This window comes from Podarcis tiliguerta, assembly GCF_965153285.1.
Source record: "Podarcis tiliguerta genome assembly, chromosome: 6".
Taxonomy (NCBI): domain Eukaryota; kingdom Metazoa; phylum Chordata; class Lepidosauria; order Squamata; family Lacertidae; genus Podarcis; species Podarcis tiliguerta.
This window is the reverse complement of record NC_139539.1, coordinates 27,697,718-27,720,039: the sequence shown is the minus strand read 5'-3', so window position 1 is coordinate 27,720,039 and position 22,322 is coordinate 27,697,718. Positions and strand designations below refer to the sequence as shown.

General features: G+C 45.9%; 1 protein-coding gene across 1 annotated transcript; it reads left to right on the top strand.

The window, feature by feature from the left end:
• The first annotated feature begins 3,813 nt into the window (after positions 1-3,813).
• On the top strand, positions 3,814-20,213 carry MYL9 (myosin light chain 9). Its single transcript, XM_083447203.1, has 4 exons — positions 3,814-4,538; positions 13,589-13,796; positions 17,603-17,764; positions 18,765-20,213. Exons 2-4 carry the CDS (start codon positions 13,613-13,615, stop codon positions 18,935-18,937), a joined length of 519 nt encoding a protein of 172 aa, XP_083303329.1. The 5' UTR covers positions 3,814-4,538; positions 13,589-13,612; the 3' UTR covers positions 18,938-20,213.
• Positions 20,214-22,322: the final 2,109 nt, after the last annotated feature.

Genomic DNA, 22,322 nt, shown 5'->3' with positions numbered 1-22,322 from the left:
GAACAAAATCTTCCAAGCGTTGGACATCTTTTTAAAAATTAAATAAAAACTCTGCATTCATGATGACTTGCACTGCTGATGCCATGCAGGCTCGCCATAGGGCATTCCTGCTTTCGGTGCTCTTTGCAGTTGAAAAGAGCCCACACAGCTTTGCTTCCCAGCAGTGCATCTCCCATAACTTCGTAGTAAAATCCTGCAGCTTTTTTATAGCACAAATGTTCTGGTTTATGTTTGATAATACGCACACACTGGTCTCAGGTAGTACGAAAGAAGGGAACTGGAACTGGGTCTGAAGTATGAAATGTTTGCAAAATAGTAACTTAATACGTAGAACAATCCTATGCTTGTCTGCCCAAGAAATCGCATTTTACAAAAAACAAAAGCAAAAAAACCCCACCAAAAATAAAATATAAATACAAAAAACTAAAATAAGTTAAAAGCCAAAACATCATAAAAGCACTGTAACACTGTCACAGGATTAAACATCTACCTAAAGAGCTCAAAGCTGGGGAGAGGTCTTCCCCAGGATCAAAATATACATGGGATTGTGCCAAGTCTCCAATACAGTATTCTGTTTCAATTTTTTTATATAAAAAAGGAGTTACGAAGGCTGAGCAGTTCTAACCTCTTCATACACATTTGATTCTTTAACAATTTTAAAGAAGACACCCCAAATTATCAAGGCTGAAAGTGACACAAACAGGTGTTTTGAAACAATGTATCGTACAGGTACACTTGTTGCAGAAAGGCTACAGGATCTTTTTGAGTGTACACTCAACCCATGTGATATGTGAAATGGTCATGTAATATTGCTCATGTAACAAGTGAAATGGCCCTCTGGGAAAGGGAAGCCCTACTCCAGCTCTAGTTATACATAAGTAGACAAGGTAAATGCATGTGCCTTGTGCATCGAAAGGTGAAACCACCCAATTCAGCAGGGCCTCAGTGCATATATGTGTTTGCATCTATACCTACCATGTGCAGTAAGTAGGCTGCCTTCTCACTTGGGTGGATTTCCCTTTCTGGCTCAAGATGCAAGATTGCTTTCGAATACTATGTTCATTGGCCGCAAGGTGGCAGAAAGTTATTGTCTTCCACAGCTTTCACAACAGCCTATTATGATTCTGCCTTGACCTGTGATCTTCTTTCCCATGGGATCACAAATATAGCCGTGAAAGATAAAAGGCACTTGGGAATTTACACTACAGTGGTACCTTGGGTTAAGTACCGTACTTAATTCGTTCTGGAGGTCTGTTCTTAACCTGAAACTGTTCTTAACCTGAAGCACCACTTTGGCTAATGGGGCCTCTCGCTGCCACCACACCGCCGGAACACGATTTCTGTTCTCATCCTGAAGCAAAGTTCTTAACCCGAGGTACTATTTCTGGGTTAGAGGAGTCTGTAACCTGAAGCGTCTATAACCTAAAGTGTCTGTAACCCGAGGTACCACTGCATTACCACCAGTGCAATCTCAAGCGTGTTTCGTGAATATGTTTAGGATAATGGCCAAGAACATAGTTCTGATTGCAAAATGCTTTGCTGGCTTAATTCAGGAATTGAATTATTATTATTATTATTATTATTATTATTATTATTATTATTATTATGTTTCTATCCCCTCTTTTTTCCAAGGAGCTCAAGGAGTTCTTCCCACTCTCCATTTTACCCTCACAACAACCTGTAAGGTAGGGGTTGGGTTGAGACATGGTAACTGGCCCAAGGCCATCCAGTGAACTTAATGGATGAGCAGGGATTTAAACTCTGGTCCCCAAGGTCTTAGCTTGACAATCTAACCACTATGCCACACTGGTTCAGAGAGCAGGACTAGTGTAGTGGGACTGCCACCCAAGTAAAGAAATATTAGGCTGCAATCCTAACCCCATTCATCCAGGAGTAAATAATAACTGGTTTTTCCTTTTTGCATTGTATTCTTGTAAACCACTTAGAGACTATTGTATTTAAGCAGTACATATATAAGCTCTTTAAATAAATAAATAGATCAATCATTTCCCCCAATCAAGTAACTAACTAATAAATTGTCTAGCATGTGTGCTTGTCCAAAAGTAAAACTCACTCATATGCAGTGGGCTAGTATGCCCACTCCAGGCTAGTATGCAACCTAAATGCTGCAGCCCTAGTTAAGTGGGTGAGTGGTAAAGCTATAATCACTAAAATTTGATTAGTCATAAACTCCCTAAGGCTGCAATCCTATACACGTTTAACTGGGAGTAAGTTCCACTGAACTAAGTGAGGCTTACGTCTCCATATAAGTGCATACAATTGCACTGTAAGTGGTGCAAGCCTGTCCGACTCAGCTCCCTCTCTGTAATAGGAAGCTAATAATGCCAACCTACTGTGCAGAGTTGGTGCGAAGATTGAGTAGATAATGTATGTGGTGATGGGGATATTCCAAAGCAAGTGTGAGCAGATTTCAGGCTTGGGCAATCTGTTTTGCTTTTTACTGGAACCCTGAGATTCACAAAACAAACTGGGTGCAAAATATTGGCAGTGGGTGGTGACAGACTGGAAAAGCTGCTTTGGGGGCAAAGTCAGTTATCTACCGCAAGAGCCATACACTGACCTGTAAATGGACATACAAGTCTACATCCGAGTCAGGTATTCTAAAACAGGAAATCCTCTTATTACTGCTATTGTAAACAATTGCTATTCAGAACCCTTCATCAATCTACAACAAATAATCTAGCAATCTGCCAGGAGATCCCAATCAATATTTGCTCAGCTCTGCTGTAGACAGTTCTATAAATGTTAAAACTATAATTATGATCTCACACCGTTACAATGGTTACTGAATTTTGAAGTCCTGCAAATATATATTCCTGAGGAAATGGTTAGGAAGCAATTACCATTTATTTGTTATAAAAAAATAATAATAGTAAGTCTTGCCTTTCAGCTTTGAACATATTTCAAGGCAATTTGACAAAGCGTGACATACATGTGTAGAAATGATAATATTTCAGTGCAAAGGTGTTCTGTCTGGGTTTTATGGAAATGTAATGATTTGAAGTTATTGTTTCCAAAACACTTTGCATTGTATTTCATCAAACTTGCTCACTACAGCATGACAGGCCTATTACTTGCAGTGCATTCCTCTGCGTGTCCATGCAGAAGTAAAGACCGCTGAGTTCAGTGGGATTTGATCCCAGTGTAAAGTGTTACAGAATAGCTGCCTGGACAAAGTGCCCTTTGCATTGGAAGCCTGCAAAGGCGGTGAAGAACCTGAATATCCAATCCTATGAAGAAAAGCTGAAGGAGTTGCAGATGATTTTTAACCTGGAAAAGTAAGCAATATGCGAAAAGCCATTTTCAGCTATTTGAAGGGCTGCCTTATGGCTGATGAAGCACATTTGTTTTTGGTTGCTCTGGACAGGGTCTAAAATAACAGGTTCCATCTCCAGGACTGAAGGCGGCATGCCTCTGCCTCTTGAATTCCAGTTGCTGAAAATCACAAGCAAGAAGAGCGATGTTACACTCATCTTGTCGGCCGCTGTGAGAACAGGATGCTGCGCTAGACGGACCTTGAACTTGATCCAGGGGGGACTTCTTAATCTAATTCTTAATGGAGGGTAAGGCAGCCTCTAATTTCAAAATTTAAAAGTACCGAATGGATGGAAGTACCGCAACAAGAAGCGTGCTGCAAAATATCAGCCCTCATACAATTCTCCTCTTCGGAGCTCCTGCATGGTTGATTAGCAAGTGAATCCCCCCAACCAAAAAAATAAAATAAAAGTTCAGCGTCCCTCGACTGGGCGGAGGCAGCCCGAGGTCACCGCGGCTGCGATATCAGCCTGCGCCACAAGGGGGCGGGGCCGAGACTGGTGTTTGCTTTAACTACAGAGTGGGGGGATAGAGTGGAAGAGGAAACATCTCTCAAAATTAAAAGAAAAGTGGGGGAGATTTTCATGTGTCTATGTTTTTATTTCGTACGAGGAAAAAGCAGGAATGCTGGCATTCTGCGCAGGCAAAAGCTCTGCGTTGGGGAAAGGAAAAAATGCCAGTGATCCCTGCGCCCAGGAAGTTCCTGGCTTTTAAAAGTTTCTGTAATAGCTTTGTTTAAACTCCTGCACCCAACCAGCACGGAAGGGCGTCCTTGGCGGCGCTTGCAGCCTTATAAAGGAAGCTGCGTCTCCATCCTCTCCATCGGCTGCTCCCGGCACCGCGAAGCCTCTGTTGCTTCTCCCGGTTCCCCTCCTCCCCAGCCCGGACATCATTTCATCTATATAAGGCAGAATCCTCGCTTGCCGTCCTCTTCCCTCCGTCCCCAGCCCCGCGTCCCCCGGCTGGGCTGCTGCCACCCGCACAGCTCGGCATTCTTTCGCCTTGTATGGCCAAATCCTTTGGGGTGGGAGGGAACCGTTTGGGGAAAGTCTCGGCTCCATTGGCCGCCTCGTCCGCTCGATCCCGCTCTTTCCAGACCAGGGCGATTGAAAACAACACAGCTAGAAGTCGCATCTTCTCTGCGGGGATCGCGGGGGGAAGCGCTTTTCTCTGCCGGCTTGGGACAAGTTTCTGTGTGACAGGTAAGCGCCCTTTGTTCCGTGAGGACGGGGCTGGTGGGTGGTCAAGACCAGGGTAGGGGCGAGAATGCGGGATAACTTGCTGCATATGACCCAGGCACTCATTAATCCGAAGTAACTAGTCCCTGTTGTCTTTGCTGCGGCAAAAGTAACTAGTCCCTGTTGTTTTTCGCTGTAAGAAACTAGCTGGCCTCTCCTGGAAATTTACTGCCTACTGGTTTCAAGACGCATGAGGTGTATTAGGAATGGCTCTAGGAAAGGAAGGTTTCTGGTTATTTATTTCAGCCTTCCCCAAGCTGGTGCCCCCCTGGAGATGTTTTGAACTACAACTCCCAGCAGCCCTGTTGCCGTACTTCCATGGGAGTTGTGGCCCAATGCATCAGCAGTGCTCCAGACTGAGGAAGTTCAATTTCCTTATTGTTCAAGCCAGCATACACGGTCCTCGCCCTCCATTACACCACTGCAACAATCCAGTCAGTTGGGTTAAGCTGGAAAAGAGAGAGGAGATGGGAGGAGAAACTGGTCCTCAGCCACACAGCGTGCATCATGGCTGAGCGGGGATTTGATCTTGAGTTTCTGCAGCGCAGGTTCAACACTTTAACCACTGCACCTCACTGTCTCTTAGTGGTGGGGTGGGATCCACTTTTGCCACTCTTTAAGCACCTTGCCTTGAGCATAGCAGCGTTGTCCCCCAATGCAGAGCCCTCCTGATGTTTTGGACTACAATTCTTTCAACTCCAAACAACTAGAAGTCTGGGAAGACTGTTGAAGTTTACCCAAGAAGTGCACAAGCTGTGGGATGTGATGTGACCATCTCTTGATTTTTTGAAAGGTTTCCCTAACTTCCAGCATACCCCCCACCCTGGGCAGGAGAGCAGGGTAATGTCTTGTAGTCCATCTGTTCACCTTCTCAATACAAGAAATCCAGAGTTATAGCATACCCAAAACATACCGTATTTTTCGCTCTATAAGACGCACCAGACCACAACACGCACCTAGTTTTTGGAGGAGGAAAACAAGGAAAAAAATATTCTGAATCTCAGAAGGCAGAACAGCAAGAGGGATCGCTGCGCAGTGAAAGCAGCAATCCCTTTTGCTGTTCTGGCTTCTGGGATAGCTGTGCAGCCTGCATTTGCTCCATAAGACGCGCACACATTTCCCCTTACTTTTTAGGAGGGAAAAAGTGAGTCTTATAGAGCAAAAAATACGGTAGCTCCCCATCCTCTGCAAGCGACAGCCCTGTACCCCAACAAGGAAAAATGTCTTTCAGAGAAAGAAATGCCAACTGATACAGGAACAAGTGAGGGTCAAGCTCACTGGGTTTGCACAGCGACCCATTTGCTCGTCTCCAGAATCTGTCATCCAGCCTAGCAGCAGGAGGCCTCACAGGTCAGTGACAGAGCAACTGCTTGGTCTGCAGAAGGTTTCAGGTTCAGTTCCCAGCAGCTCCAGTGCAGGGCTGGGAATGTCAGTCAGTGTAGCTCTGCTGCAAGTCAGCAGTCAGTACAGTCCTCAGGTACACCCCTGGAAGACCTTGTCACTAGTCCTCCCCCAAGTGTAGAATCCTGGCTGGCTGTGAGGGGTGTCTGCTTACTCATGCACTCTGCACATGCTCAGAAGGGCCCTTTTTATTACTACTTTGCATGTTCGAAAGTCGAGAGAAACACTGAAAAGCAGTTTCAGGGCTGATCCCAGGAAGCAACTGAGCTCTGTTGACAGTGATCTGTGCAGTCCACACAGCTGGCTTTGTGGGTCTGGAGCAGAAATGAAATGGCTCTCTTCTGGCCTCTGCCCCATCCTCCCATTGCAGGCCAAACGAAAAGCAAGGAAAGACATTGATCTGAAGAATTATGACACACCACTGCCATACTATGAGGTTTTCTCTGTCCATTATCAGAGGGGAAGGGCCATAGCTCAGTGGCAGAACATCTGCTCTGCATGCACAAGGTTCCATGTTCAATCCCTGGCATCTCCTGCCTTTCTGGGGGTTGGGCTCAATGACCCTTGGGGTCTTGTCAAACTCTGTGATTCTATGACTCCTTGTCTGAAACCCTGCAGGCTTGCTGCGAGTCAGTATTGAGCTAGATGGACCAATGGTATGACTCAGAATAAGGCACTTCCTATCTGGGCAGGTAAGAACACGGGTGGCTCTGTGGGTTAAACCACAGAGCCTAGGGCTTGCCGATCAGAAGGTCAGCGGTTCGAATTGCCGCGATGGGGTGAGCTCCCGTTGCTCGGTCCCTGCTCCTGCCAACCTAGCAGTTTGAAAGCACCTCAAAGTGCAAGTAGATAAATAGGTGGGAAGGTAAACGGCATTTCCGTGTGCTGCTCTGGTTCGCCAGAAGCAGCTTAGTCATGCTGGCCACATGACCCGGAAGCTGTAAGCCGGCTCCCTCAGCCAATAAAGCAAGATGAGCACCGTAACCCCAGAGTCGGTCACGACTGGACCTAATGGTCAGGGGTACTTTATCTGGGCAGGTAGCAGGGAAGGGGGCATTTACTGAATGAATGCATACAGCAAACATGGGATGTTACCAATAATAATAATAATAATAATAGCCTGGTGTGCAATGAGATACCCAGGGGTGGGGATGAAGTGTCCTAACTCCACAAAAGCAGGTTTTTAAACAATTTCCAATTAAACTTTTTATTGCATTAGCCATAGGCCATGACATCATTCAGAAGGAGAAAGAAAAAAGAACAATAACTTAAAAATAATTGGGCACAGACATACAATAAAACCATGGTCACGGCTACTAAAATTATTTGTTGCATTAAATAGAATAGAAGAGCAGAAGATTCTCAGGTAAGATGTGCCAAATTAAATATCTGAATGCCCTTTGCAGTTGACCGCTATTTTGTCTAGTTCCTTCCTCCTGACCTGCTTAGCTGCCAGCGCATCGAGTGCTACTTTATAAGTAACAAAGTCGCCGGTGTCGCTCAGCAGCCATTTCACCCTTTCCACCCTATTCAAATGTGTTCCATTCATAAACAAGGGTTTTATAAATCGGTCTCTTGGGTCTATATATAACAGGCGCTGCAATAAAGAATGGCAAGGTCCTCGACACAGGGTTGTCCACACAGACAGAGTCTCTCTTCATAATGTACTTTGCTGTACAGTATATATCTGGAGAGATGGTGTGGTGAACAGCATGTCTGATGGAGGTTCAACACTCTAGGACACGGGAGGGCAGCTCACAGCCCAAAGGCTATATGCAGCCCATGCAGACCTCTCTGCTGCCCACCACAAGTTCACTATCCCTCCCCTGTCACCCCCAAAATAGGAATGTGGGAAACTGCCTTTTGCTGAGTGACACCATTGGTTGATTCAGCCCAGTGATGTGTACACTGGCCACAGGTCTCTGGGATTTCAGACGGGGCTCTCTCGCAGCCTGGAGATGCTGGCAATTGAAGCTGGGACTGCCTGCATGCAGAAAATGTGCTCTGTCACGGAGTGAAGTGTACAGATGGGTCAAGGGAAGGGAAGGGAAAGGAAAGGAAGGGAAGGGAAGAGAGTGGCCGCAGCAGCTGAATGGCCAATTCAGTGCCATTTTGAGTTTGCAACCTCACATGGTGCTCTTGACCTGCTAGTGTGGGTATACCAAAATCCTGCTGCAAAATAATATTCTTTGGCCTTAATTCAGCTCACAGTGGATTTATTTTTGTCTCAGCTGCAAAAGCAACAGGTCAAATTCCTAACATCCCAGGCCTATGACTTCAGTCCAACAAAGGCAGAACAAAACAGTGGCTTGCAACACCACTGCAAAATCAGCATCTAACCTGGGGGGGCGGGGAGAGCCCAGTACACTGATACCGTCAGGGCCATGCAAGTTCTTTTGGGTGCCAGCACAGGACATTTTACTCCCTGAAGCCAAGTCCTAATGGGGCCGCCTGCCCTGCTGCAATCACTATTGATGCACTATTCAGGCACCAATTCCTGCCTTCATCTATCCCTCCTCCATCTCAGCTATTGTCTGTAAATTCACCCTACTGCATGCCAAGGCTGGTCCAGGTCTTCTCGATTGGTAAAAGCAAATGAGGACTCTCAGTAGCATAGGAAGGGAGGTGCGGTGGGTGTGGACCGCCCCGGGTGTCATCACTGAGGGGGATGACAAAATGGCAAAAATATGTGTTTTGAAAAAATAACTCCCGCACCCACCACACGCCCCTTCCTACACCACTGCAGGAGCACTCTCCCCTCGAGTGATTTCCAGAAACCAGAAGCATTGGTGCCTCCAACTTTGAAGGCAGAGCAGAGCCTTTATGGCTAGTAGCCTTCGACAGCCCTCTCCTCCATGCATTTGCCTAATTCAGAGGTGTAGCTAGGTGAGGTGGGGGGCACTGGGCGTCACACCGCAGGGCCTGCAGCATGCCTGAGCCACACGTCTCTCCTGCTTGGGGAGGCGGCAGGTGGACTGCCTGCAAGCTCTACGCTGCTTTTTCAAGCAGCTCGGGGCTTGCGTCTGCCCACCACCTCAGCCGCCCTACAGCTGAGGGGGAGGCTGCAGAGAGGCTCCACGCAGCGCACCCTGCCCTGGCTCACTCCGCCCCCATATGCGGTTTGTGCTGCCCCCGGTTGCAGGGCGCGCGTGCCGCCCCAGGCACCCGAGCGGCTAGCTATGCTGCTGCTCTCATGCAGCCAGTTTTTTTTATCAGGGAGATGTACCATTTATATTCTCCATTTGACAGAAGAAAATACTTGTCCTGTAGCCAGGAGCAGGTCCTTTAGAATAGGTCAAGCTGAGTTGAGATACCTGCTTATATGGAGTATTGACGAAAGGTCTTATTTTATTTTTTGGAAACGTCTTACTTTATTTTGAACGTTATGCACACAAAGTATTGAGAGCTAGTGGAGACCTGATTAGAATCTCATCTTTAGCACAAACTCGTTTTGATCCAAGGATAGATAGGGGAACATGCGGGCCTCTGGATATGGTTGGATAATAGCTCCCATCACCCCAGCCTGCTGGATGGGATCTGTGTCACCTGCGACTCAGTAGGAAATATCCAGGGATACTGGAGACCTGGAGACAAACCAAGGTAGTGACACAAAAACAAAATGTGTTTCTGGGTGCTTCCCAGACAGAAGCTTAATACAGTACAGTGTGACCTCGGGTTACATATGCTTCAGGTTACAGACTCCGCTAACCCAGAAATAGTACCTCGGGTTAAGAACTTTGCTTCAGGATGAGAACAGAAATCGTGCGGCGGCGCGGCAGCAGTGGGAGGCCCCATTAGCTAAAGTGGTGCTTCAGGTTAAGAACAGTTGAGGTTAAGACGGGACCTCCGGAACAAATTAAGTACTTAACCCGAGTACTGTACAGTAAATGAACCATTCAGACGTTGCAAACTGGTTGTTGGCAACTTAAATGGATTTTTCCTGGAATGGGTGAAATCCAGATTAAAAGTGGGAGGGAGGAATACGGGGTGGCATTTTGATGCTGCAGTATTTTTTTTTTAATTCCATGCCTGAGGGGGACCACCAATCCCACAACTGACACCCAGTCTGGCTGCACCCTGAGTTCCCTCTGTGACTGATGGGAGAAAGATGTCTGCGCGTGATCCCAGATGCACTCTGAACAGCTGCCGCCACGGCACCTGTTTGTGCCTATGGAACCTCTGCCTGAGTGTGTTTCTGAAGGAGGAACCTGCTTCTCAAGAGGGACTGCAGTAATGCAGGTCCCCCAAACCCAGGTCCCCCCCTAAGGAATGCAGGAAGGGTTCGCATCGCTTATTGGCTCTTGGCTTCTGCTCCCTGCAAGTTCCTCTGTGATACGGCTAATGGAAAGGAGGCAGCTGGTGACAAATGTAATGTTGGGTAAAGTCCCACTCCAGGCAGGAGGACAAAAAGGCTTTTATCCTCTTTGTAGTGGGAGGTGTATCGAAGCCTTGAACTAATCATCTTGCCCCCCTTGTCTTCCTGGGGTTGGCAGAAAAGAGCTCCTCTCCTAGTCTGCGCTAACAAGCTAGCCTTTGAGCTCGGCAATCATTGTCTGGGGGCAGGGCTGCTCTCCCGCTCTCCCTTCATCTACCCTTCTCAGGGTTGCTAAACAGCAACTCACTCACTCCCAGCGTAACTGCTGGGCATGCTCTTATCACCTACCTAAATGCGTGCTGTTGTTGTTTTATTAAAAAAATTAATTTGCTGGAGTTAGAGATGAACAAGGAGCTGGGCATTTTTAGTCCTTGAATGTGTGTACCTCTTTAGCAGGTACACACACACACAGAGAGAGAGAGAGAGAGAGAGAGAGAGAGAGAGAGTTTTCCACAAAGGACTGCATTGCATAGAAAGGAGCATCAGGCCTGTACTAAGACTCTGACCAAGCATCGCTTTCCACCAGGTTCAATCCTTGTAGCTTCAGCTAAGGTTAGGAATGTTACCTGCCTGAAACCCTGGATAGCCATTGCAAGTCAGTGTAAGACAATACTGAGTTAAATGTTGCCAGTGGTCTGCCTTGGTAAGTGGTCTGCCTATGTTCCTGTGAGGTCTAAAGTATGTGTGTGTGTGTGTGTGAAACATGGGCATACGTACATATATACAATACAGATATAGATATTTTAAAATTCCTGCCCGTTCTTCTTCTGATGAACTGGGAGGGAGCCTCTAATCCTTATTAACAAGCTCTAGCTGTAGGAAAGAGCACAGATCCACATGCCACACTCTGCCGGGCTAGACAGTGGGGTGGGGAATGGAATGCTAAGAATCTGCTGGGAACAGATAATTTCCTGCTTATTCCGGAATAGGCCCAGCGCCTGCATCTTACTTGCAAGCCTGTCCTTATGAAAAGAGAATCAAAGAAAGACAATTTAGCTACGGGTTGGTCTTTTAGAGGGAAGGATCTCCTCGTGGAAATTGCCCCAAGTTTCTGAAGGTATTGCTTCTGTCTCCCTAAGAAACCAGACACCAGCAGTGTAATGCTCTACACATCTGCTTAGAAGTCCCACTGAGTTCAATGGGACTTACTCCCAGGTAGATGTGTATACTAGGACTGGAATCTAAATGAGTAGCAGGTAGCATTGCCATTTCTCTCTCCCTTGTCTGCCTCTCCCCCCCCCCCCAAAAAAAAAATATGGGTTTGTGTATCTGGGTTTGTGTATCAGCTGATTGTCAGGCAGCTATTGAATAGCAAAGGCTTTCACTCTCCCCTATAGCTGCAAATGTTGAATTTCCTGGGTGACTCTCAGGCATTCGGCTAGATGGGAACAATGTATATGCATGCCCAGGGTAGCTCTCCTCACTCTAGCAATGGCGAGTTCTGGTGCAGTGAGCTGTCTGAAGAATGGAAAGTGGTCTTCCTCACAGGTTTGTTGCAAGGCTGGACACAGTTTACGCTGGTGATTGCAATGGGCCACCATTTGTGTGCAGGCATGCTTTTTCTGTTGCTTTCAAATGTCTCAAATGTGTCGTCATGATGCAAACCTCCCCATCCCACCGAAGGCAGCCCTGTTGAGGGAAGTTTTTTATATTTAATGCTGTATTGTGTTTTTAATATTTGGTTGGGAGCCGCCCAGAGTGGCTGGGGAAACCCAGCCAGATGGCGGGGTATAAATAAATTATTATTATTATTATTATTGCAGAAGCTCAGAAATGGATTCCCAGCTTGCCTTGGATGGTATCCGCAATACAAAGATTTGAATAGATTACTAAAACTCTTCAAGATGCCATTTGAAGATGGTTGTTTTAGTCAGGAGGTTCAGAATGCAGCATTTGCTGAAGGCAGGGGGGAGGGAGGAGTATTGTGGCATCAGATCTTAAATCCTTCAGATAACATCTCCAAAATGTGAAATGATTAAACATTAGGGCAACCAGATGGAAAGGAGGACAGGGCTTCTATCATCAATACAGAAGGAGTGGTGTATTGGAACAGGGATGAAGCACCCTCACTGATTACACAGCCAGGACAATGGTGGCATCTCTTGGGGCACTCTGTGGCTCCCAGTATGTTTCTGAGCACAATTCAAAGTGTTGGTGCTGACCTTTAAAGCCCTAAACTGCCTTGGTTCAGTATATCTGAAGGAGCGTTTCCACCCCCATTGTTCCACCCGGACACTGAGGTCCAGTGCTGAGGGCCTTCTGGTGGTTCCCTCACTGCGAGAAGCCAAGTTACAGGGAACCAGGCCTTCTCAGTAGTGGCACCCACCCTGTAGAACACCCTCCCACCAGATGTCAAAGAGACTTTTAGAAGACAACTGAAGGCAGCCCTGTTTAGGGAAGCTTTTAATGTTTAATAGATTCTTGTATTTTAATATTCTGTTGGAAGCCGCCCAGAGTAGCTGGGGAAACCCAGCCAGGTGGGTGGGGTATAAATAATAAATTATTATTGTTAATTATTATTATTATCCTCTGCGTGCCAAGAAATTAGGGTGTTTTTCCTCCAGAGAGAAACCCACTAGAAAAGTCAAGCAGAGGAAGAGACAGGTGCCATTAATATGCATGGCTAAGGTTTCGATGGACTCTTTGGGGGTAATGTTATTGAGTGCACACAATAAAGAATTGGTTGTACAAATGAACCCACTGACAATTCTTCATGATTATTTTTTTTAAGATGCAAGACCAGAACATCAGAATTTAGTCAGGGTTTTGTTAACTGCTGCTAAAATATTAATTGCTTCTAAACGTGTGCTCCAATAATTCCAATGAACTGAAAATGGTTTATTAAAATAACAAAATTAATGTTTAAAGGAAAGTAGGCACAAAAGTGAGTGATTTGAGAATTGGCAATCTACCTTATTTAGTACATGAAATCAGAACGTGTTAGAATTATTGAAAGCCTTTTCACTGCTATCAAAAGTAATTATCTGATTACTTACTTAAAAGATAGAAATGATATAATATTTCTAAAATGAGGTAATAGTATTTTAAAGAACATATTATCTATATTTGTGCTATATAATAGTGAAGATACAAATTTAATGTAGGACGATCTGGTAGTAAATTAGCGAACATTCAGCTGTAATATGTATTATGTCATCCATAGTCTGTAAACTTTGTATATTTAAAAAGGCTAAAAGAAGAAGTATTGTAAGCAAACAGTCTGTTTTGTTTTTCCTAGTCCCCCTCCAAAAACTCCACCAAGATGTCGAGCAAACGGGCCAAGGCGAAGACTACCAAGAAGCGCCCTCAGCGTGCGACTTCCAATGTCTTCGCCATGTTTGACCAGTCGCAGATCCAGGAGTTCAAGGAGGCTTTCAATATGATTGACCAAAACCGTGACGGATTCATAGACAAGGAAGATCTGCATGACATGCTGGCATCTCTCGGTAACAAAGCAGCATTGAGTCAAATGCAATTTCGTTGTGAGCTGGCGGGGCTCCGGGGCTATGAGTGTGAGCTGTGAACCAGAAAGGCCTCCCTTTCAATCTCACCTCAGTCAAGAACTTAGTAGATAGTCTTAAGGCAGGGATGGGGAACCTCTGTCTCTCCAGAGGCTACTGCACTACAGCTCCCATGATTCCCAACCATTGACCAGGCTGCTTAAATAGTTAGTTTGATTGTTTTATTATGCCTACATTTAAAATGAAGTGGTTTTACTGTTGCTGTTGCTAAAACAACTGGGTTTGCCAAGCTACTGCAAAGCAGCCAGAGATCTACCAGAAATCCTCACCTGCCTTCCGGCCATCTCTGCTCAAAGCAACTAGAGATGTTGGTTCCTCATCTTGTAATGATGGTGCCAATACCTTTACATTAGCCATGAGGCTCCTGTGGCCCCTTCTTTAATCTCATGTTGCCCTAGAGGCATTCTTGCTCTCTGGATCACAGTAGAAGAAGGTCTATTCCTACCAACTCCATTCTGCCCCCAGATAGCCTGCACTTGCTTGCCTTCTTCCTTTCAGCCTTTCCAGGCACTGTCTGTCATTTTACGTGCCCTTGTGGAACGTAACACAGAGACGGATTTAGCGCAGTGCAACCAGTTCTATTCCACTGGGTGCTGAGCCTAGGAGGAGCCACAGGGCGTCATAACTATGACTGAAATATACTCGGAGTCGAGTGTGGATTTCATGCTCTTTATTCAGCTCATAGTAGCGAGGAATGAAAGTTCCCCCACAATATCTGCTTTATATACATTATTTATACAATGGGCCACACGTGATTGGCTGATTCCGGGATTCTCCTGTAGGCCAATCAGGTTGCGGATTCACTTCCACCTGGAGCTGGATTGGGTGGCTCCAGTGGACCAATCATACTGCTGCATTGTTCTAGGACCAATCAGACTGCTGCATTCTGAATCCTATTGTTCTAGGACCAATCAGACTGCTGCATTTGGGATCCTATTCAACTCAGTACATAACACTGACATAGTGAAATGAGCAGAATGGAAGGTGAGAGGCGGTGGCACGCACCAGATTTGGGGCTCGCACAGGGTGTAGCTGAAATTTGAAAAACCAAAGTCTGCCCCTGATTAACAGGGTGGAGGATGGAGACAAAACTAGAGTTACTTGGCTCTGTTGGTTATTGGCCGTAGCTCCACCTACTGCTTTTCGCCAATGGCCAGCACTGATAGACAATCCCTCTGGGAATTGCTTCACCTCCTCCATTGTGTGTGAGAGAGGGGGAGAGAAAGAGAGAGAGAGAAGGAGCCATGGCTGCTACACAGTGAATCAGGAGGTAGGGTGGGAGCTTTGCAGCAGAGGCAGATTTAGGGCAGCGTGACCGGTTCACCCACACTGGGCATTGAGCCGAGGGGGGTGCTGCAGGGCATTGCAACTCTGACGTAATGCACACACAGAAAGGAAGGTGAGAGGTGGGGCAGGGGGAGGGCCACCAAATTTTGGCCTCACACAGGGTGCTGCTGAAATGTGAAAGATCAAAGAACATCCCTGCTTGCAATAAGCCATGAGGGAAAGTTGGATTATTCAGCATCGACAAAAGAAAGTTATTCGCACGTAGTTAAACTATGAAATCTAATCCCACAAGAGGCAGTGATCCACATCTTGAAACTAGGAAGAAACAGCATGGGGTGGGAGAACTTGGTGTTCATTTTAACAAGCCGAAAGAAGTCTGATGGCCAGGCCTAGCCTCTTATTCCCAGAAACTCCCCCTGCCTCAGAAACCCAGGTCAGTTGGCTAAATCAGGCAGGGCAGGGCTGACCTCAAATGTCACTCGGAAGCCTGAAGCCCTTGACCAACTGCAGAGCAAAAACTTGCTCAAATGGCCAAGGGTGAGAGATGATGCGAGCTGCAGCCTAACAACATTTGGGGAACCACAGGACCCTCATTCCTCCTTGCTCAAGGCTTCAGACAGTTCTGGGTAGCCGTTGGACTTCGTGTTTTGCAAAATAGGGGTCAGCCATTGCTTCTTCATCCCAGAATCCTAGGTGCAACCTGAGGCCAGCAGCATTTAGCAGACACTAATCCAATCCAATCCATATTCAAATTAATGTTGTACGCACACCATCCATTTAAAGCACATTTAAAATATATGACTTTTCCTCAAAGAATCATGGGAACAATAGTTTGCTAAGGCTGCTGGAAACTGTTGCTGTATGAGGCTTAAACTGTCTTTTTGTGGGGTGGGGATGTGCTTTAAATGTATAGTATGTACACAGCCTGAGTCTAGTTGCGATCTTATGGGTGCCATGTTGTTTATTCATTTTGTTCTCCTCTTTAACCCCTGCTTTGCATAACCCAGCCTGTGAAAGAATTAGGAAGAACTAAAAATTATGGTCACTATTTTGTGACTTTCTGGTTGGTCCTAAAGAAGGGATTGTCCAAATTGTGGATTTTGGGACAAACAAGAACAGATTCAGCTTCTGGCAGACAGGCTTGTAGTCACCCCAGGCAGACTCAGTCTCAGTGTGGTGACAGTTGTGGGATGAAAGGGTCCTCTATGAATATCCAGATTACAAAGGCCAGCCTGCATTCTGGATACTCACTGAACCATTGTCAAGCCCATTTCAAGGCCAGTAAATTCATCCTGAGTAGAGAGGTTGTGGAGACTATAAATCAAGGAAATGAAATGGTTGAGAAAACACCTGAATGCATGGAGAGGAATCAGGAAGTAGTCGTTTTTAAAAGCATTGTATTTGTACAGATGACCACTAGAGGGCACTTAGGTAGATAAAAGTACATCTTGTTTAATGTAGAGACTGATGAGCAATTCAGGAGTACTAAGTCATCCTGACTTGGCAGTATTTCCCTCCTCCCAAGGTATTTTTCCCTTTTCAGACAGCCGTTCCTGATTTGCTGCCTTGCATTTTGACTCACCAGGCTTGTCTCCTAACTAAGCCATAACCCCAGGACCTGGTTTTATAGGCCATTTCCAGGGAAGCTCCTAGGAAACTTGTCTTCTTCGTGAGCAAAGGGCCCTTTCACCTTTGAGGATAAGGTCACTGGGGCGTTTTATTGCCCTGGTTTAGTCAGGCCACTAAGAAATGTTTATATTCAGGTTTCTGTTACGAATCCCTTGCAGAGAAGGAGCAAACTTCACACTGCTAGGATACAGCCAAGGCAGCTGACCTGACTGAGCATACTATTAACACTTTTGGTCACTTCCTATTGTTATGATTCCTTCTATCATCCACATCTTGTAAATGAGTACAAACTGAGGTTGCAATCCTGTGCCCACTTACCTAACAGCAAGTCCCATTGAACTCAGTGGAACATACTTTTGAATAGACATGACTAGGATTGCACTGTTAGGGCAGGGATGAGGAACTCCAGATTTTGTTGGACTGCAGCTCCTATCATCCCTGACCCCTGGGCCTGAGGGAAATAGCAGTCCAACAACATCTGGGTGGCAAGAGGTTCCCCATCCCTGGTGTAAAGACAAATGCTTACCAAAAAGCATTGTTGTGCTACAGCCAGAACGAGAATGAATCTTGAAGAGACAAGTGCAAGGATGGAGGATTCCAATATATTTACATTCTCCTCCTCCTTGTTGTTGTTGCTGCTGCTTTGCTAGGTGAATCCAGTTCCAATCCCTCAATTTTTCTCTCCTCTGGTCACAGACAGAGAAGGCAATGCAGTGGCCACATCTTGTGGGGCTCAAGCAATGAGCTTGAATTGCTCTGCTGGGCCAGGGCCTTTCAAACGTGGACTAATCTCTCGTCTGACTTGTACCTTTCAGGAAAGAATCCTACGGATGAGTACCTGGAGGGCATGATGAGTGAGGCACCTGGGCCCATCAACTTCACCATGTTCCTCACCATGTTTGGAGAGAAGCTGAATGGAACTGATCCGGAAGACGTCATCCGCAATGCTTTTGCATGCTTTGATGAGGAAGCCACAGGTATGTTCCACGCAGACCACCTCTCCATTGCAAACTGGATATTCTAAGATAGGTTGTGGCGGCAGTTAGAGCCAAACAGACATGCTGCTGTGTGGCAGCAGAAATCTTCACACATATCTGAGGCCAAGGAAGGATACAGCTGGCTTTCCCTTCTTTCATTCTACTCACTTGCCTCCTCCACAATCAGCTCAGACTGTAAACTCCTGGAGGCTGGGATCTGTGCCTTTGGATTGTACTACCCGGTGAAGCACTATGTACACTGTTGTTGCCAGCAAAATAACAATAGTGATTCAACCCTTAATAAGTGGGGAGGTATGCTTATTGGAATGGGACGCGGGTGGCACTGTGGGTAAAACTTCAGCGCCTAGGACTTGCCGATCGCATGGTTGGCGGTTCGAACCCCCGTGGCGGGGTGAGCTCCCGTCGTTCGGTCCCAGCTCCTGCCCACCTAGCAGTTCGAAAGCACCCTTAAGTGCAAGGAGATAAATAGGGACCGCTCCGGCGGGAAGGTAAACGGCGTTTCCGTGTGCTGCTTTGGTGCCGGTTCGCCAGAGCAGTTTCGTCACGCTGGCCACGTGACCTGGAAGTGTCTGCGGACAGCACTGGCTCCCGGCCTCTAGAGTGAGATGAGCGCACAACCCTAGAGTCTGTCAAGACTGGCCCATACGGGCAGGGGTACCTTTACCTTTACCTTTATGCTTATTGGAAGGGAGGCTGTAATGAGATAGAAGCTTACTGGCCTCCCTTTGCTTGGAAATGAATTAAATAAAATAAACCCTAAATATTAGGCAGGAAATAGCTATGGCCTGGTGTGGATTATTTTATTTCAAATAAAATTTGTCTGCCCAGTGGGACATAGGCCCACAAACCCTTGAGAAACACTCAGTAGCAGCCAAAGCCAAAACATTATTTATCTTAGAGGGCCACCTCAGAAGTGACCTTCCACTAATCTCACATTTGGTTCTCCACCCCCACCCAATCGTCTCCGCCATTCATACAGGTTTCATTCATGAAGACCACCTGCGGGAACTTCTCACCACCATGGGTGACCGGTTCACGGACGAAGAAGTGGATGAGATGTATCGAGAGGCCCCCATTGACAAGAAAGGCAACTTCAACTATGTGGAGTTCACCCGTATCCTGAAGCATGGAGCCAAAGACAAAGATGATTAAAACTAAGAGATTCCGATATGCAGTTGCCCCTGTTTAAGTCCCATTCCCCTTACTCTGCCTCAAAGATTCCCTGCTGCCATGGTCAAGTGTCATGGGCTAACCCTGAAATATTTCAACAGAATTAGCCCTACCTCTAAATAAAGAATAAGATTTTTGCATGTACACCCGCACTCCCACACACCCCAGTGTTGATCCTTTATGAAGCGACTTCTCAATTTGGAGGTCTCATTGAGTAAGGTACTTGTGAAATTTGTCTTTTCAAAGGAGTCTAATTGGAAACATTTTTGAAGAGGAAGGTAGAAGGGACTCTGAAGATGCAGCTACCTGTCTGGCCATGTTCAGCACATCTGTTTGGGGGGGGGAACCCACCCAACACTGGATCTAATATAAGTTAAGGAGGCCTGATTAAATTGCCCTTTGAGTCTTTACCTAGAAAACGGATGCTTCTATTCTTACCACTATTTATCATTTATACAGCACTTTAAACTTGCAGAGTGACTTCCCATCTACCACCACAACTCTGTGGTGTAAGACACTGTTATTCCCAGCTCAGGCAGACATGTACCCAGAGCCGCACACAATACCTACAGAGGTGAGACTTGAACCCAGCTCTTCCAGATTCTAAATCGAACTTTATTATGCTAGACCATATCAGCCTTCCTCGCTGGTTATGTTGCACCCATTCAAAACCCACTGGGAATCAATCCAGCCTTGGGGTTGTTGTCTATCCTGATTTAGATGGCTTGGTCTGTTTTGCCCTTGTGATACTTTGTGCACAACTAACACCTTTTCATTTGAAGATTGGCAGAGCACATTCCACACACCCCACACCTGTGGAACAGAGATTCACTTGACTTTCCCTTTGTTTTCCATTTCATCCCAAATTTGTGTTGCCTGTTGGGTTGTGGCACTGGTTAAAATTAAAATGACTGCTTCACCAAGTCATCCTCTCTTTGGTCTCAAATCCAGCATTTTGTGATTTCTTGCCAGCTACCTGGAAAAGTTGAGCAGGAAGAGCAGAGCACAAAAATTAAAAGCTCACCTATCCACTCTACATCTACCTTGATTTTGGAAGAACTTGCTATCGTTAGTCCCTTCCTTTATGAAAAAGTATAATTTTTTGAATATAGCAGAAGACCATCTATAACCCATCCTGGCTAACTTCCCAGTCCATAAAATAAGGATGTAGCCTGTACAGTTGTTTGTTGACAATCAGACCAAAGATTTTGAAACTGAAGGGGGAAAAGGAAATTGCCTATAAAGAGTATAATATGAATATGTTCTGGCTCATTATTTGGTTTTCTTCTTTACTGGATGGGATGTGTTTGAAAACAGATGTATTAATTATATACACTTATTATATCTAAAGAATGGAAGAATAACTCCTTTTAGCCTTTCATACAGCCTTCAGTTTACATACATGAACTGAATATACGGTAGCCTAAAACGAGAAGCCAATATCATTGGATGGTTGTGCACATATTTGCATGATCATCTAACTCAAGGAAACTCAGACTGTGCAGACACCCACACCTACTAATTTGCTAAAATTAGTAGGACTAAAACCTCAAACCTATATATGCATATTCAGGAGGAGATCACATTTGAATTCAATAGTGCTTTGCTCAGGTAAGTGTGCACAGAACTGCAGGCCACCGTGAACCGCAAACACTTAAACACCATTGGCTTTGATGGTACACCCAGCTTTCTCTAATCATGGTCAATGTCTTTAGGATCAGGAGGTAAGTCTAACATTTTCTGTGAAAAGCAGAAAGCTGTCTACAACAGTTAGGTCAATAACTAAACTTTTAAACATATTTTGCATTAGAGCAAAGGTCGAAGGGCCTCATGGCGCTCTCAGCTCTGCCTATCGACTGGCTCTCGTTGGAGCTAGAATATTGGCAAAAAAAGCTTGTTAACCCAGTCCTTCTTATTGTGAATGCCAGCAGAGGCTTATGCACCTACTAGGCATTCATAACAGAAAAGGATTATGGAATTCCTGCTAGCAGTGTGAACTGCAGCAAAGGTTCTATCTGTTACATCCTTGAACCCACCTCCTTATGCAATGTAGCACCTCCTTTAGGCCAGTGCCTTGACTCTTACAGGGGTGAGAGTAAGTGACTGGTATAATAAGGGGAGAATCCTTAGGACAGGGATTTCAAGGAGGGTGGGCAGGTGGGACTCTCGGGCTGCTAGTTGCCTATCCCTGTTTCCCCAATTTCCCCCTTTATGGCTGTGTTCTGTCACCTAGCAACTCAATAGCATGCTAAGCATACAGAGGTTCCTCTCTCCATCTTCTTACTCCAGTGTCCAGTGTATTTTACCACACTAACAACAACAGACACCTTGAACCCTGCCCACATATATTAGAGATGACATAATATATGTAGAATCATAGAATTGTAGACTTCATAGGTACCCTGAGGATCATCTAGTCCAAACCCCTGCAATGCAGGAATATGTAGTTGTCCCATATGAGGATTAAACTGGCAACCTTGGCCTTATCAGCACCATGCTCTAACCAACTTAGCTGGAGTTTGCCATAATGTGTGCAGAACAGTTTGGGTGTTTTTTTTTAATTTGGTGGAAGAGAATCTCTAGCTTTTGTCTGACAGGAATGTAGCCTATGATGTCAAGTCCACATCCATTGCTCCACTCAGTTTTTTTGTCTCTGACCCTGCCCATCTGTGGTACAACACCTTAAGAAGGTAGTCCATGAAGGAATGTGAACTTTGGGTTGAAAATAATGGTTCCTCATCCATGAAGATTATGGAGGAGGCTCTCTACAAAAGGTGAACTAGCCATCTATTTGAGGATAGAAGGGGTGTCATTTTCCACCCATTCAGTCTGCACCTTCAGCTAAAATAGGTAAAGGGACCCCTGACCACTAGGTCCAGTCGTGGCCGACTCTGGGGTTGTGGTGCTCATCTCGCTTTATTGGCCAAGGGAGCCGGCGTACAGCTTCCGGGTCATGTGGCCAGCATGACTAAAGCCGCTTCTGGTGAACCAGAGCAGCACACGGAAATGCCGTTTACCTTCCTGCCAGAGCGGTACCTATATATCTACTTGCACTGTGTGCTTTCAAACTGCTAGGTTGGCAGGAGCAGGGACCGAGCAACAGGAGCTCACCCCGTCATGGGAATTCGAACCGCTGACCTTCTGATTGGCAAGCCCTAGGCTCTGTGGTTTAACCTACAGCGCCACCCACGTCCCTCATGCACCTTCAGCTACTTCTGGTCAAATGCGAACTACACAATAAATAGTCCAGGCATTTTCAGGCTGCAGAAACTTCAACACCACTCAAATGTACAATACACAAGTGGGGCATCGCTCCTGAGTCTCCTGCAGCCAATACTGAAATGCCATAGAATTCAATTTACATGGC